Source organism: Cetorhinus maximus, chromosome 5, assembly GCF_964194155.1.
Source record: "Cetorhinus maximus chromosome 5, sCetMax3.hap1.1, whole genome shotgun sequence".
Lineage (NCBI taxonomy): Eukaryota > Metazoa > Chordata > Chondrichthyes > Lamniformes > Cetorhinidae > Cetorhinus > Cetorhinus maximus.
This window is the reverse complement of record NC_135883.1, coordinates 50571197-50587205: the sequence shown is the minus strand read 5'-3', so window position 1 is coordinate 50587205 and position 16009 is coordinate 50571197. Positions and strand designations below refer to the sequence as shown.

The 16009-nt window shown below is 43.3% G+C and overlaps 1 protein-coding gene across 2 annotated transcripts in view; it reads right to left on the bottom strand.

Moving 5' to 3' along the window:
* The window catches only part of LOC144680646 (regulating synaptic membrane exocytosis protein 1-like), a 424723-nt gene extending 408977 nt beyond the window's left edge, over positions 1 to 15746 (bottom strand). Inside the window, exon 1 of one of the 2 annotated variants that reach the window (XM_078541864.1) lies at positions 14968 to 15746. In XM_078541864.1, coding sequence (XP_078397990.1) covers positions 14968 to 15131 — 164 coding nt within the window. In that variant the 5' untranslated portion in view covers positions 15132 to 15746. The remainder of the gene's footprint in view (positions 1 to 14967) is intronic. The other variant, XM_078541865.1, reaches the window with a different exon arrangement.
* Positions 15747 to 16009: the final 263 nt, after the last annotated feature.

Sequence of the window (16009 nt, the reverse complement as noted above, 5' to 3'; positions counted from 1 at the left end):
TCCTAACTCATTTGCTCAAATGTAAGGTGAGCGAAGAAAACTCTTCCCATTAGCTAACTGTACGAGAACTAGGGGACAGGGATTTAAGATTTTGGGCAAGAGGTGCAGGGGGAATGTGAAGGGGAACTTTTTTTACACAGCGAGTGGTAATGACCTGGGATTCGCTGCCCGCGAGGGTGGTAGAAGCGGAAATAAGGATTTTGGAAGGAAATTGGATTGGTATTTGAAGGAAATAAACTTGTAGAGCTATGGGGAACGAGCCGGGGTGTGGGACTGATTGGATTGCTCCGTGGGGAGCCGACATGGACTTGATGGGATGAATAGCCTCCTCTGAGCCCTCAATGACAATGTTCGTATATACCCCTTTATCCGCCGTGCTTGTTCTGTCTTAAAGTACTCTAATAAATTAGTCAAGCTCAATTTCCCCTTCACAAAACCATGTTGGCTCTGCCTGATTGTATTATGATTTTCTAAATCTAAATATTTACCTCCTTAATAATGGATCCTAGCATTTTCCCAATGACAGATGTTAGACTAACTGGCCTATAGTTTCCTGTTTTCTGTCTCACCTCCTTTCTTGAACAGAGGTGTCACATTCACTATTTCCCAATCTGTTGGAGCCTCTCCTGAAACTAGGGAATTTTGGAAGATTACAACCAATGCATCCACTATCTCTGCAGCTACTTCTTTTAAGGTCCTAGGATGCAGCCCATCAGGTCCAGGGGACTTCTCAGCCTTTAGCTCCATTTATTTAACTCATACTTCTTCTCTAGAAATTGCGACTGTTTTAAGTTCCTCCCTCCCTCGGTCCCCTGCTTTTCTACTATTGGTTGAACATCCAAACTACTGACTCTTAACTCCAACCACCCAGTTCTTCCTCATTGTAATACTGCCTTCGGGACAGAAGTGAACCAATCTGCTATATGAGTTAATTAAGAGCAACAGCCTTCTATAATCTCAGCCAGGTGTCCATCCCTCAGATATGAGCTCAAACAGAGTGTTGGACCAGGAACATACTTGGCATTAAAGAATTATGAACCCAGAGGGCATAGTGGAAAGTGAGTAAATCACAAAAGGAGATTCTAGAGAAGACTTGGAACCAGCACATATTGTGTGCACAATTATTAGACTAAAACTGACAGCCTAAAATATTCCAAGCATCCATGTGACTCCCAAGCAGCTATGTGAAACAGGCTACAGGGAGCATTAATGCTGCAGAAGGATGGAGTCACTGCAATACCACGAAGGAGGTGGTCTGATTATCAAGCCCATCTCCTAGGGTGGGTAGGTACAAAAGTCTCATCTGTATTAAGCTTCAAATTTTCTCCAAACATTTCCTTTACCAATTATCACTGGTCCTCTCCAAAATGAACAACCACAATATTTAGGAAAAATGTCAGCATATTTTCCTTACTGTGAGTTGTTCTTAAATAGAAAAGGCAAACCTTTTCCTTAAGTTTAAAAGTCATTATCTAACCAGTCCCCGGGGGTGATTTTCAGCGGCTGCTTTAGATACTAGGGAGCTGCTGATGTGGCCAAGATGGGGTCTTAAGCTTCAATATAGAGTATGCCCACGAGTAGCACAAGACTATCCTGGTAAAGGACTGAATGCCACTGAAAGGCTGGAATTTTACCTTTGTTAAATAAACGGCGATGGGGACGGAAGTGTGGGGGGCTCTGAAGTTGGGGGTGATGACATCAGGTCAAGCCCCCAGTGTCAGAATGCTGAAATGCAATTTCATCAGGGGCAGTTGGCGAGTTGAATGATGGTTCAACTCTCAAACTCTAAACGATCAATCAGAAGCCACTGAGGAGACACTTAACGATGATTTTACGAGAACCTCCAGATGAACTTTGCGAGCAGCGTGTGGGGAACTTATAGGGTCAGAGCTTCAGCAGCATTGAAAGAGTGCAAAAGGGTGGTAAGCCTGCACTCATCAGCTGCTCTGAGGCCTTTTCATTGAATTGAAAGGAAAGATAAGGGGTGAGAAATATTTTTCCTATTCATATTCTAAATACTAATATGAAAGGGTCATTGGCATTACAGAAATATTACACCATTTCTTTTGTGTGATGTAATTATATACATGCACAACACTGGGACCGTTACCTCCATGAGGTGATGACAATCCCTGCCTCTAACCCAAAACATTTTGAGACTTGAGTTTACCTATCACTGGTTGGTTTTGAGAAATCAGTATTGAATTTTGTGGATTTCCCACAAGTTTTGGCTTGAGGCCCCTGTGAGCAGTTAGTCCTCCTGGTAGGGGCCTTGGGGGAGTCAGGGGGTCGGACTAGCATGGTGTTTCTGCAAGTACAGGAAGGGTGGCCCCTTAAAGCAGCATTTGCTCTGTGACATGACTCCCATGTGACATGGGTACTGTGCACTCCGGTGGCAGTTCCCACTGTGAGGAGGTAAATCTAAGAGGAACGGGGAAGCAGACAAATGGAAACTGACATCATATACCTCCTGGCCATCTGCTGGGTTAGCCTCATGATGGGGAAGCAGGAGAGGCCCCAGCGGGGACCGGGTGCATAGACCAATGCAGAGATGAGGCTGCCCAGTGTTGTAATATGCCTTTAAGGGACAGCAGGATGCCATCACTTTCAGGGAAGTGTGTCATGTGATCCAGCCTCAATTTCACTTTGACCTAGAGCAGAACACACATACACAGCTCTTTTACTGATATCCCCAAGCTTTCTACCCATCTTTCTGTTCACATATTCCTGTGCTTAATAAATGAACCGACAACATGTTTGAACAATCCCTTATGAGCACTTGGTGCCTTTATACCACTATAACACACAGGGCATGGTGAAAGCAGTGATTCCTTCTAAAAGACATAGTGCTCAGCCTGGCAACAAGATTCAGCACAGTTGTAACATGGTGAACAGCCTTAGATAATGCTAAATGGCATGAGACAATCCTCGACGATCTGGTCAGAATGCAAGAGTCGCATCATCAGAACATGTTAACATCGCATCGTGGTGACTGCACTGAAAAGTTTTGAAGACACAGTGCTCCATAAAGAGCTGGTAAGCAGATAAACCCCTCGTGGTGAGATTGCAGCACATAGTCCGTCAGGTCCGTGAATGAGACAGCATGTCGAGAGGACCAGCACCGGGTTGGCTCAGTCAGGAAAAGTGAGTGACCAGGGTGTGGGCTGGATGGATAGTGAGCGAGAGCAAGTGAAACAAAAAAAAAACACAAAAACAAAACCATCAGAGAAGGTTGAGATTATCACGATGGAGCTTCGGAAAAGGGGCTACAGCAACACTCATCCCAGACGCTATCGGACAAGGAAGGTCAAAGAGATAATGTCAGAATGTCCACAAAATTCACCAATTATGAATTGGGATGTAGTTGACCTACTATCCAGATTCAGAATGTTTAAACAGCTTACGGAGCTATAGTTTCTTGATTCCGGTGCATCTGAACCAGACAAGCAAGCCATAAAAATTCACCAAGTAATTGGGAATGAAGTTTTACACAGGCTGAACATACCAGTGTTAACAGCAGAAAAGCTAAAGGATCCCCAAAAGATATGGATTACATTGGAAGACCAGTTCAGAATTAGGTTAAACTTCCATATTCATCGACTAGAGTTCATGTCATTTCAACAGCCTACAGAACCCATAGGCCACTTTGTCAGCAGATGCAGAGAAAAGTACTGTGATTTTTGAAACTCAGAGCTAGCAGACAGAATTGTAGAGCTAGTGATCGCATCCACTCTCATGGATGCATTCCAGAAAGATCTGCTACACTAGCCCAAAGCGTATATCATAAAAGAGCTACTCAAGGATGGACGCAAGTACGAAGCAATCCTCACAGGTCAACGAAGTTTACAACACCAATTGTTGAAACACTCACTAGAACACCCAAACCTAGCAAGACATGTGGAAGGTGTGGCCTTCTGCATGCACCAAGGAAATGTCCAGCTTTCCACCAATTCTGCAAGGCATGTGGATGCGGCAGTGCAATAAAGCAAAGTCTGATGCAGCTACAAAGAGCCATGCACTGATCCAAACAGACCATACACAATGGGTACCTTCAAGAAATAAGAATAACCATCCAGTATCCCGTCGGAAACATATACATGAGATGACTGACAAACAAGATCATGATGATGATGTGCATGAAGAGACAAAAAGCGGGGAACACATGATTCACACTGTCAATCTTGTAGAAAAGATAAATGCCATCACTCACTCAAACGTGGACATAGATGGACGAGAATGAGCACACACCGACACAGGAGATTGGTGTTAGTGGCCATACCAGATCAAACATAATGCCTAATCACTTTGCACAGTTACTGCAACATCTGTAACTAATGGCACACATGTGACAGTGGGCCACTCTGAAGCGACCTTGTGTGGGGTGGCAACACCAGGCTCCCATTCCCAGACAGAGCTGCAGCTATCCCTTTCCCAGGAGATGCAGCAGCCTCTACCTACAGGCACCGACATGATAGGCTCTCCCTCTCCAACATTCATAACGCTTTACTTCTCCATTTGCTGGAACCCCAAAGGAGACTAAGGTTTGAGTGGAGAAGTCATTGACCTACTTGAGGCACTGCAGCCAGCTTCTTTCCATGACTCCATGTCTACTGACCTCCTCTGCAACCTCCATCGAGGCTTGTTTGGTTCGATGGAGAGGTCTCCTCTTTCTGTCCCTGAGAGGTGATCTCATTGAAACATTCAAAGTCCTTACAGGGCGACAGGGTAGATGCAGGTGTTTCCCCTGGCTAGGAACCTGTCTAGAACCAGGGGACACAGTCTCAGAATAAGAGGCAGGCCATTTAGGACTGAGATGAGGAGGAATTCTTCACTCAGAGGGTGGTGAACCTTTGGAATTCTCTATCCCAGAGTGCTAAGGAAGCTCAGTCATTGAATATGTTCAAAGCAGTGATCAATAGACTTCTGGATATTAAAGATATTAAGGGAGATGGGGATAGTATGGGAAAATGGGGTTGTGGCAGAAGATCAGCCTTGATCTAATTGAATGGTGGAGCAGACTCAAGAGGTCCGAGTGCTCCTATTTTCTATGTTCCTATGTTCAGCTGTTGCTAGAGCTGTGAAAAGGACAGCTGAAACACATCCGGAGCCTTTCTAAAACACTCTGCCAAGACTCAAGCAGCGTTTATTTCAGATTTCAGCTAAATAGAGTAAGTGCATATAACACTGCATAGGACAAGAGTCACCAAAAGAAAGAGTCATAGAGGTCTACAGCACAGAAAAAGGTCCTTCGGCCCATTGAGTCTGCGCCAGTCAAACAAGTACCTAACTGTTCTAATCCCAAATCCTAAAGAGAATGCTTGTTCATGGGCATCTTGCTGGGGTCAGGGGGGAGGGGGTCTTCTTGGCCTGGAGGAGGGCTGGGAGTTGTAGGAGGACATGAGACCAAGCAGAGATGCACCAGCTGCTGCAGGAGACAGGGATAGTAGAACAAAGTGATGTGCTTCTCTACTATGGGTGCAGGACATCCCTCCTCCTCTGGGTCTACTCCACAGGACCTCTAGTGCCATATCCAAGAATCTGTGCAGTCTTTCCCTCAACTCCTGTGCAATCCTGAAACATTGATCAGCTGGAATACTCCACACCCTCAGTGGAAGTGGTTATGAAAAATCCACATACACTGCTCCATGGAAACTGGATCCAATCAGCACTTGGGTGCTGAATCTGCAGGTTTCTGATTTTGCACCTCCAAACAAGTTCAAATTATGGGAATCAGCAATTAGGACCAGAACTGTGTGCAAAATCCAGACTTTCAAACAGGCTAGTACTATTTATATTGTACCCACTGAGTGCCTGTTTTCACCCAGTGCCCAAAATAACTCTCCACTATCAAGGAAGCATCATACATCTCACTATGCCTCAAATCACTTTTGGATTCACTGACACAATCAGCCTCTCATTGCCTCCCTTGTTCATTTCACATATTTCTGTTTCCAATTTTTATTTTATCAGATCTTACAACTTCACACAGCATTGATTCTGGATCATCCACCCCAACTTGCTATTTTACCAGCTCTGAGATGCAGCAATGGGCCTGGAAATAGAAGGAGTTAACTGGTGAGGTAACAAAAAGCCTTGTAACAGTTTCCCAGTTTTCTCTGATAATAATCCTTAACCCCCTCCCTTACAATATCTCTAAACAATATGGTCAGTAGTAAGTGCTGTAAACGAGGGTGGGAGCGAAAGGGAGGGCGAGAGAGGAACAGAGGAGGGGAAGGTGGACGATGGAGAGAATGCAGGGACAAAGGATGAGCGAGAAAGACAGAGTGGTGCAGCCTGCAAGCATTGGATTCTCCTTTCTCTGCCACACAACCACCACTTTCCACATGAAGGTAAAGCAAAAGGGAAGAAAAAGCCAGTGAGAAATGTGGTCCTCAAACTGGGGTCCACAGAGACTTTCCAAGGGTCCTTGCAATAATATGAAAGTGCATACTGAGTATAGCTGTCCTTATGGGCGCACGATGCGGGCAACCACCCAGGACACCATGAAGTACTTGCATCCGACAGGTGCCTCTCAGGATTGCCTGCCGCTGCTTAAACAACTGAGCTTTTTGGTCAAAAGCCCTGCCCAAGGGTTTATGTTAGCAGAGGCTGCAGCCTCTTGTATTGGGGCACTGTCATTCCAGGAGATGTCAGCCTCCCAGTACTCTGCACAGCCAATATTTTATCAGAGCGAGTAAATCTAAGGCAAAATACAGCAAATGCTAGAAATCTGAAATTAAAATAAATGTGTTGAAAACACTCAGCAGATCCAGCAGCATCTGTGGAGAGAGAAACAGAGTTAACATTACTTTACTTTAGCTCTGGTTCTCTCTCCACAGATGCTGCCAGGCCTGCTGAGTGTTTCCAACATTTCTGAGTTTATCTAATTCTTGTTTCTCATTCCACAGAATTTTTCCAGGTGCTTTTGGAAGCTACATCCACTTTTTCTGAAAAATTTGATTTACGATCTTTGTCAAACATGGCACCAAGAATAGACAGACTCTGAAAGGAGAAGCAGGAAGAGCCATCTGATTGATAACTGTAAGTAAATACCTTGTTTTCTTAACAGCATTATTAAAACATTCTTTATCTGTGGCACTTACAAAATATGAGTATTATACAGTATTATAATCTAAATAGGGGTCCGTGGTTACTAATCTATTTGAAAATGGATCCCTCAACCACCACTGAGCTAAAAGGGCAAAAGATGAGTTATGGGAAGGAAAACAGGAGAAGGGAAAGAGACAAACAGCAGCATTTGAAATTAGTAGCGACAGGAGAGACATCATACCTTCTGACTTAACATGTGCAATACACTGGACATCAACAAGTAATATATTAAAAATGTTACATCTACACACAATTCCCGACAACCATTTCCAATCGAAGTTCCTATATCTACATTAATTATGGAAATCTTCTACATAAATTTATCACATTACATTCCATTCTGCCTCCAGTCCCTATACACCCTGGGGCCTTCCAGGTGACACAATTGCATTTGCACTTAGACTTTGTCTTGTTAGGCCCACTAACAGACAGCCCCTGCTACCTGAATGGGTGGAACAATGACACATGCAGTTCATTGCAACAATGTGGGATGCTTTACTGGAATGGTTCCAGGGATGAGAAACTTCAGTTATGTGGATAGATTGGAGAAGCTGGGGCTGTTCCCCTTAGAAAAGCTTGAGAGGAGATTTGATAGAGGTCTGGACAAAGTAGATAGGGAGAAACTAATATTCCCATTGGCAAAGGATTGAGAATCAGAGGACACTGATTTAAGGCGAATAGCAAACAAAAAAATTAAAGGTGACACGAGGGGAAACTTTTTTTTAATGCAGCATGCTTTTAGAATCTGGAATGCATTACCTTTGAGACTGGTGGAGGCATATTCAATCATGGCATTCAATAGAGAATTGGTTAATTACCCAAAGAGAAAAGAATTGCAGGGCTACAGGGAAAGAATGGTGAGGGGTGAGACTAGCTGAGTTGCTCTTGCAGAGAACCAGCAGGGACATGATGGACCTTCTGTGCTATGACCATTCTATGATTCTACTTTGGACCCAAATATAGGCTGCATGAGGAAGCACAGAAGAAGATTATGAACAAAGGGATTGAGCTATAACATAAGTGATGAAAAGCAAGTTCACATATGCAAAGACAAATAAAAATGACTAATAACATACTGGCTTTCATTATGCAGTACAGAATGCAAAAGCAAAGAAATACCAGAAATACTGTGCTCAGTTTTAGTCACCTCACCTTAGGAAGGGTATGCGGACTTTGGATTCCAATGAAAATTCATCCTAACAATAACTGACATGAAGGGACTTATCCATAGAGTCACAAGGTGGGATTTTCCAGCCCCTCCAGCCAGCGGGATCCTCCTGCCCCACTGAAATCAACGAGGGTTTGAATGGATCGCCACATCCGCCGTGGGGGAGCCCGCCACAGTGAGGCCAGAAAGTCCCAGCGATAGTCATGTTAAGGAATTCAGTTATTTTGAACTATATTCCCTACAGATAAAAGGGCAATCTAATTTAGATGTTTGAAATAATTAAAGAGCAGAAAGGGAATCACTGTTTCATCCAGTCAGGGAATTCAGAACAAAGGAACATAATCTTAAAATTACAACTAAGCCTGTTACGACCAAATGCAGAAAGAAAACCCTTCACATGAATGGTTTGAGGGTGTGGAGTTTATTGCCCCATAAGGGCTATGACTGAAAAATCAATTGAGCTTTTGACAAATTATGAGATGGAACCTACTTGGGGAATGCATCTGATGTTATCAGGAAATAGAGAGAAGACGAATATTTTGATCAATTTCAGAATTTATCAGTACTTATTGAAAATTCCTCTTGATTAATGTTAATTCACATCCCAAACAATTACAACAATTTTACTAAATCGCTAATCAAAACACTGCTGCAGTCAAGTTAATTATCCAATGGGTTATAGGGCATTGATGCTTTAAGTGTTGGTTAAATGCAGAATCTTGTAAGCTCCGATGAGCAGGGAATGAGGCAGGCGTGGGCATTTATCTGAGCGGGAAGTCAAATGTCAGCTTCCGACGGCAGGATGAAAGTTGGTTATTAGATTGGTGGCGGATTGAGGACAGATCGTGCTTCGCCACAGCAAGCGGTGGGGACCTATTTTTAATAAATCATCTCATATATGCTCAATGCTTCACCCGATTAAATTGTACCTTTTAAATTAAGTATGAACCAAACGTGAAACTTGTGCCTTCAGAATCACAACTGGTTAAGGTGGCATGTAGCAGGCGAGGTAATCTTCTTGGTAGATTTGGACAGAGTAGGAGCTGCTTTTCTTGTGTGGGGAACTTTGATGAACCGGGGAGGAGGCATTGATCCATTGAGAATGGTTCGCTGCTGTGAAAGGGGAACAGGGCATGGCTGACCGAAGGAGGGAGGGAGGGAGGAAGGTGGCAGCCCTACGAAGGCTTGTGGGGGACAGAGGGAGGAAACTGGACCACACAGGAAAGGTCAATGTCTACAGACAGTAGGTCAAGCTTGATTGTGGAGAGATCAAGCATTATAGAGGTAAGGTCAATGCTGAAGTCCTGAGAGTTGGAAGTAACAGAGGAGAGGTCAAGGATGATAGTGGAAAGGTCAAGGATGACGGATTGTAGGGTGAGTGTAATGGGGTGGGCTGACCGACAGTGACAGGGGAAGCTCTACGAGTGAATGATAGTTGGTCAAGGGGGATGGGGGATGGGTCAAAGATCACCAAAGGTAGAGAGGAAAAGGTAATTGAGCAATGCAACGAAGAGGCCCGTGACACCCTCATAGCATCCAGATTCCAGCCAGAATGATGTCCCTGCAAGTTCTCTTGATCTCCTCATGAAACACTGCTGTAAGTGCCAGCCCAGGGATTACAAATACCTCACAAACAACCAGACTGATACTGCTGGATGGCAAGGAGTGGGGAATGCCTATCCAGGTATAATTCAAACTTAGCACCTGGACCTTTGACCACATGAGGTAAGGTTGGGGACAGCAACTTCCTGTCCATCTCTTCCAGATGATTGGCTGGGGCCCATGCCACTGCGTATCTAATTAGCTGGCAACCGTGACTGCGCATGAGTTCCATTGTTGGGACCCTCAACATGAGAAGGTTCTGCCCATGGGCAGTGAAATGCAGTCTATCATGGAACTGCCCTTCAGCTTCATGAACTTGGATTTAAATACAATTGACATTGTTAGGATGTTTTACAACTATTAACAGTCCCACACAAAGTAAATCTGGCGACTTTCAATCCGGGTTCCAAAGTGCCCAAATTCATAGTTCGGTTTGCCAAATTAAGCATGGATTCTCATGAAAACAGTGTCTTTCAGCAAGACAGCATGAAAGTTGCAAGAGACACCCTGTCTTATTTATTAAAATATATTTAAGGAGAGCGAGGCTTCCACCTTATTTATCCTGCAGAAATGAGGTGGGAGACAGTGGAGGGGCAGCAAGATTAACTGGCTGCCATCCTTTGCTATTAGCAGCAGCAAATCTCCAAGTACCAGAGGGACAAAGAGTATCTTGATTTCATATTTTCCAGTGCACTGCGATCTAAAGGAGTACATCACAAGAGCAGAAGAATCTTAATGAGTCCCAAAAAAGCTTTTCTTTCCCAACATAAAACAGTAATAGTGAACTATTAACAGCCAAATACCCACAAGGTCACCAACCAAACACTATCCAATGTTACAATAAACGTGAATGCTCAAAATTTATTAAAACCAATGTAACATTTTGTAATGATTTAAGCTTTAGATCTGTTAAACCTAGCCACCCCCATCACCTTTGTCCAAAGAGCATTGCCCCTACAGCCTGCCCCTGTCACTGTCGGTCAAATTAAGCTTTGGATCTATTAAACCTAACTCTTTGGGATTTCATGATGTCATTTGCTACACAATGTAATGCTCAAGCACACATCAAAATCAGATCTGGGGGAACTCAGGGATTTCTGACCTTCTACAAACTCTGTTGCACACGTAGAGAGGTAATGAGTTTGGTTAATTGAAATTGTTTTCCAAAATACGACATTGCTGCTGCTTGTATTTGGCACCATATTAAACACCAAGTCATTTAAGTCAGCTCAGCTTAATTACTTTCTTAAGCATGGAAGGTACAGGAAGGAACACTCTATATGCAGAGTAACATTTTGATTGAGATTTTTATACATTGATTGACATACATTACTGACCCAAAGCATCTTACCTCAGCTGGAATAAAAACTGACCACCAGTTGACGGAGCTGTAAACCAACATTGCTACTACAAACAGGGGAGTAAACAATAAGCAAACTTCTATCTAAATCAATGAGAGCTGTGTGCCCCCAGGGGCTTTATATCTCCATTTTGCTAGAATGTAACAAATATAAATACAAAGCTTGTCATAATTGACCCCACATAATATAAACCAATACAGATGCTACTGGGAGCATACAGGATTCAGTTTAGCATAAAGGGTTCTTATAGATACCCATGCGCTGCAGTGATACTGATTTAGTACATTCCTGCTTGGTTCTCATCTCCTACATAAAATATCTGAAAATAGCAGCTTGAGCTTCAGGGACATTCATATCCAATATTAATGATTTGGATGCAATTTTTGTCTCCTCTCGATTTGGTTATCCATTTAAAGTAAGCAACAGAGAGATGCAAACCGGTAAGGACATTAGAAAAATAATTGTGTGCCAAATGTATGTAGTAAGAAAATTAGCTGACACTCCATAGGGTAAATGGCCTGTCTCAGTTCATTCACCTCATCAGACAGAGGAACCTCCAATCAGGAAGGAAATTTTACATTTATTTTCCCGCCGCCCCCTCAGAACCCCTCTCCTGAAGGTATTGGACCTTGCTTGGAAATGATGCCACGGGGGCTGGATTTACAGGGCACCCTGTTCCCCATCTGCCCAGCTTCAAAGTCAGGGCAGGGTGCTCACCCATGATCCCAGTGGCTACCCCACAGCAATTTAACACTGGGGGCAACATTAATTGCTTTAAGGTGAGAGTTCCACCCCTATCTTGGTAGGAAGTCCTGCCTTAGAGAACTGCTGGCCAATCATGAGCAGTGGCCACTGCTGGGACTACAGGCAGTCCAACTACACGGAGGTAAGTCTGGGTCCTGGAGTCTTAGCGAGGAGTGCAAACCTAAATCCAGTGAGGTTCCAGAGACCAGGGTGAGGGGGGAATGACCTGGGGTGGGGGGCACATCCGAACACAGCACATGGTCAGTATTGAGGTGATACAAGTTGGAAAATTGTAAAAATTAGATTGATAGGTTTTTGGTGCTGAGAGTATTAAGGGATATGAAACCAAGACTGGTAAATAGAGTTAAGGTGAAAATCAGCTATGATCTAATTGAATGGCGAAAGAGGCTCAACAATCTATCTGGCCTCTTTCTTTTCTGATGTTCCTTTGATTTTCCTGGCTACATGACAAAACTCCATGTGGACAATGCATCATCAAGTGAACCATGGAAGTTGCTGCAGAACATTGAAATAAAATCATGGAATTTGTTAACCTACAATACCCTCATGCTATATAATCACAGATCACCAGTATTGGCACTCAAAGCTTGTCACCAGGCCAGTTAGGCAAATGAGGAGTGTCTGACACAGAAAGCTAAAGGAGAGGGAGATATGAATAATATAACTTTTGGACATTATAAACCAAAAGTATCCTGCAGCACGATCATTTCTTTTGTTTCACTTATAACAACCAGTAAATTGTATTTCACCTGTACCAAAAAATGCAACCAGTTCATATCCAGTTATTGCAAATTCAAACTAATAGGTTGATCTCTTTCACTTGTCTGCTGCTATGGTCAGGCTCTTTCAAAGTCTTTCAAAAACAAACAGCAGTACTGTATACAATTTTTATCCACTCATTGCTGATCTGGTTAGTTAGTCCGCTTCATCACAAACACACAGATATATGTGGCAAGATTAGCAAATAAACTGAGCTGGGGAGAGAAGGGAAGTCAAGTCACCAATGAGATTCCACACATGGAGCAAGTTATGTGACTGAAATATGGAGTTCTACTGTGCAGTTCTACACAGCCGTACCATGAACCCATGTTAAATTGTCCAATCTAAAAACGATTACAATGAGACTTCCAGGCCTATGGTTCTTTGCAAACTAAAAACCCAAACTTAAATTCCAAAATCAAATCTAAACACAAGTTTCAAAACGGTGACACATGTATGCCTAGATTGTTACAATATGTTATTTCAAATTATCCTCATGTTGGAATCTCGTTTCTCTAGATACCTTACAAATACCTCAACAAAAACTTACCTAAACCTATTTTGACTGGATGTTGTTAAACACACTGTTCTCTTCCATACAGGCAACAGTTAAAACCACTGTGAGGCCGAGGAGCAGCAATTTTTTAAATGTGAAAGGAAATCATAACAATCTAACGAGGGAAAAGTAATGAGTTCCCTCAGCTCACACCTTCATATATAACAGTGTCACAAAAGTTAATCAATTAAAGAGCGAGGTAAAGACTTCAGCATTCCATTTAAAATGTCAGCAATTGTAGTTTCCTGCTAAAATTAACAGCAATCCTCCCATAATCTGTGCATATAATCATATATATGTAATATATATATGTGTGTGTGTAATACATACATATATATATATACACACACACACATACATATACACGCACATAGTATGTGAATTAAATGCACAAACCGAAAATGTAATTTGCAGATTAAATCAGAGCATCAGGAAAATAAATGAAAATCGTTCCACTTATTGTTTGTTTTGTGTCCACTGGTTCAGAACATCTGTATAATTACCTATACTTTACCACACCATTTGGGAAAACTGAATGAACATTTGTGTTCTTCCAAAATATTAGCATAACACGCTGAGTACTTAAGTACCATAATCCTTAAGTCCCTAGCAGCATACATATCCTAGTCAGAATCTGTGCACACAGAAAAAGCACAGCAAACATTAATGTACATCAGATACTAGGATGTTAACCACACCCACATACAGTCATGAAGCACGCTACACCTGTGACAGTCTTTGCTTTGGGCCCTCAATAATTCATGCTAAACATATCCAAGTGTCTTTTACTTTGACAGGTCATTTCAGTCACAATGCAGCAGCCAATTATGGATCAGCTTTTACAAAATTATTATTCGGAAAACTGAATTCATATTTATGCTTATTATGTTTTGCAGATAACCAAAGCTGGTGATGCAGCATCACTCTGTTGGTATATGTACCGATTATGTAAGTCGCTGATTAAAAACGCTTATACAAAAAAAACTGAAGAGTGGGACAAAACAGTTTTTTTAAAAGTAAATAATCTAACCATGTGTTTAGCCTACCGGGTTGTATCCTCAACACACACCCTAACCCCAGCCCACCCCCGCCCAACAGACCGTGGAAGGTAATGAGAGAAACTGTAGTCTAGTACAGTGTAGTGGGAAGCTGTGTGTGTGTAACAGCTGAACAGCAAAGAAATCGGAGATGGATAAGTGTTTGTACTCGATAAGTCCAAGATCTACATTAGGATCCGGCCTCTCGCTTTATAAAAACATAATAATCATCTGGTAGAGGCGGGTTCCTGTCAGACGTGGTCTGAGCTACATCATTGGAATTGAGAGCATAGAATAGAAATGTGTTGTTCTCATCGTTCTTCATTGTCCATTTAGGTTTTTATAACTAGAACTGTGAGAACATTTTAAGTGCAATGAAAACACATACAATTGATTGACAAGTAATCACAACAGAACAGAAAACAACTACAGGCTTTTCGTTTCATCAAATTCATTTCAAATAAGCAAGGGGTCTGCTGAAAAATTGTCTATAAATAAAATAACCAGCAGAAATGTGAGGGCGGGCCAGAAACCGGTAAAACACCTTCTGCATCACTGGGGGAAGAAATGAAAGGGAGGAGGGGGGAAACGTGTAAACATTCTCCTTACTTTAACATCGCCTCTTCCTTCTCCTCCTCCTCTCGCTGCCTCTCCAGCACGGCCATGATAATGCTCCTCTCCTCCTCAGTTAAGTGGCTCAGGTCCGGCATCTCGGGCATGGTGGGCGGCGCGGCGGGTGGCCGTGGACCGCGGGGGCCCAGCGATGCCGACATCTTCCCCTCAGTATCAGCCACTCCGTCCCCAAGGAAAACAAGCCGCCTTCTCTGCTTGTTATTGTCAGGGAGGGGTCTCAGGCCAGCCAGTGTAGCCGGCCTCTCAGCATCCTCTCCCCGCAGCCTCTCCGCTCCGCCATCCGCCCCAGCCGGCAGGAGCACCAGGAGCTGCTGCTCAACCTGCCCTCGAACCTTGGATGCTGGGCTCGCTTCGGCTGCTCCACCCCACCGCTGCCGCTGGAAAAGGATGGAGGGATAAGGAAGGGAGGAGCGGGGGGGTGGAGTCTCCCGCTCTCTCTCTCTCTGCTGCTGTTACTCTGGATCTGCTCCGGAATTGAAGGGGAGGCGAGGGAGGAATGGCCGGACTCCCTCTGGCTCCGCTCGACAGGGAGAATCACTTGACTCCCCCCAGCTTCTTCCAGCTCCACATCATTACCTGGTACACTCTTCAAGTCCCTATTCCATTGGGAAAGGTGCAGACCTGACAGCAGGAGCAACAGGCAAACTGTCTTGTGATGGATTAAATTGAACGTTATTGATAAAGAAGATTCTCAATTGCTTAAAGACTGTGCCATAGCTCGTTTCATACTCAATGGAATGAAAGGTCCTGAGTCTGGACCTATCGAACCGCTCCCTCCCTCCCTTCATCTCATCCAGCCTGGCACATGCCTTCAGCTTGATCTCCTCCAACTTTGACTCCAATACCTGGTTGATCATCACAAATATTAGTATTTTCTTTTTTTCTCTATTTTTGTTTTAAATTGAGGTTTTGTTAATTAAAATCCATGTCCTTTTAAGTACTGCCTGACTAAACTTAGAATAACATTCTGAATTCACATTCTCCATGCTATATGCCGTTTAATAATTTACATTAGGTA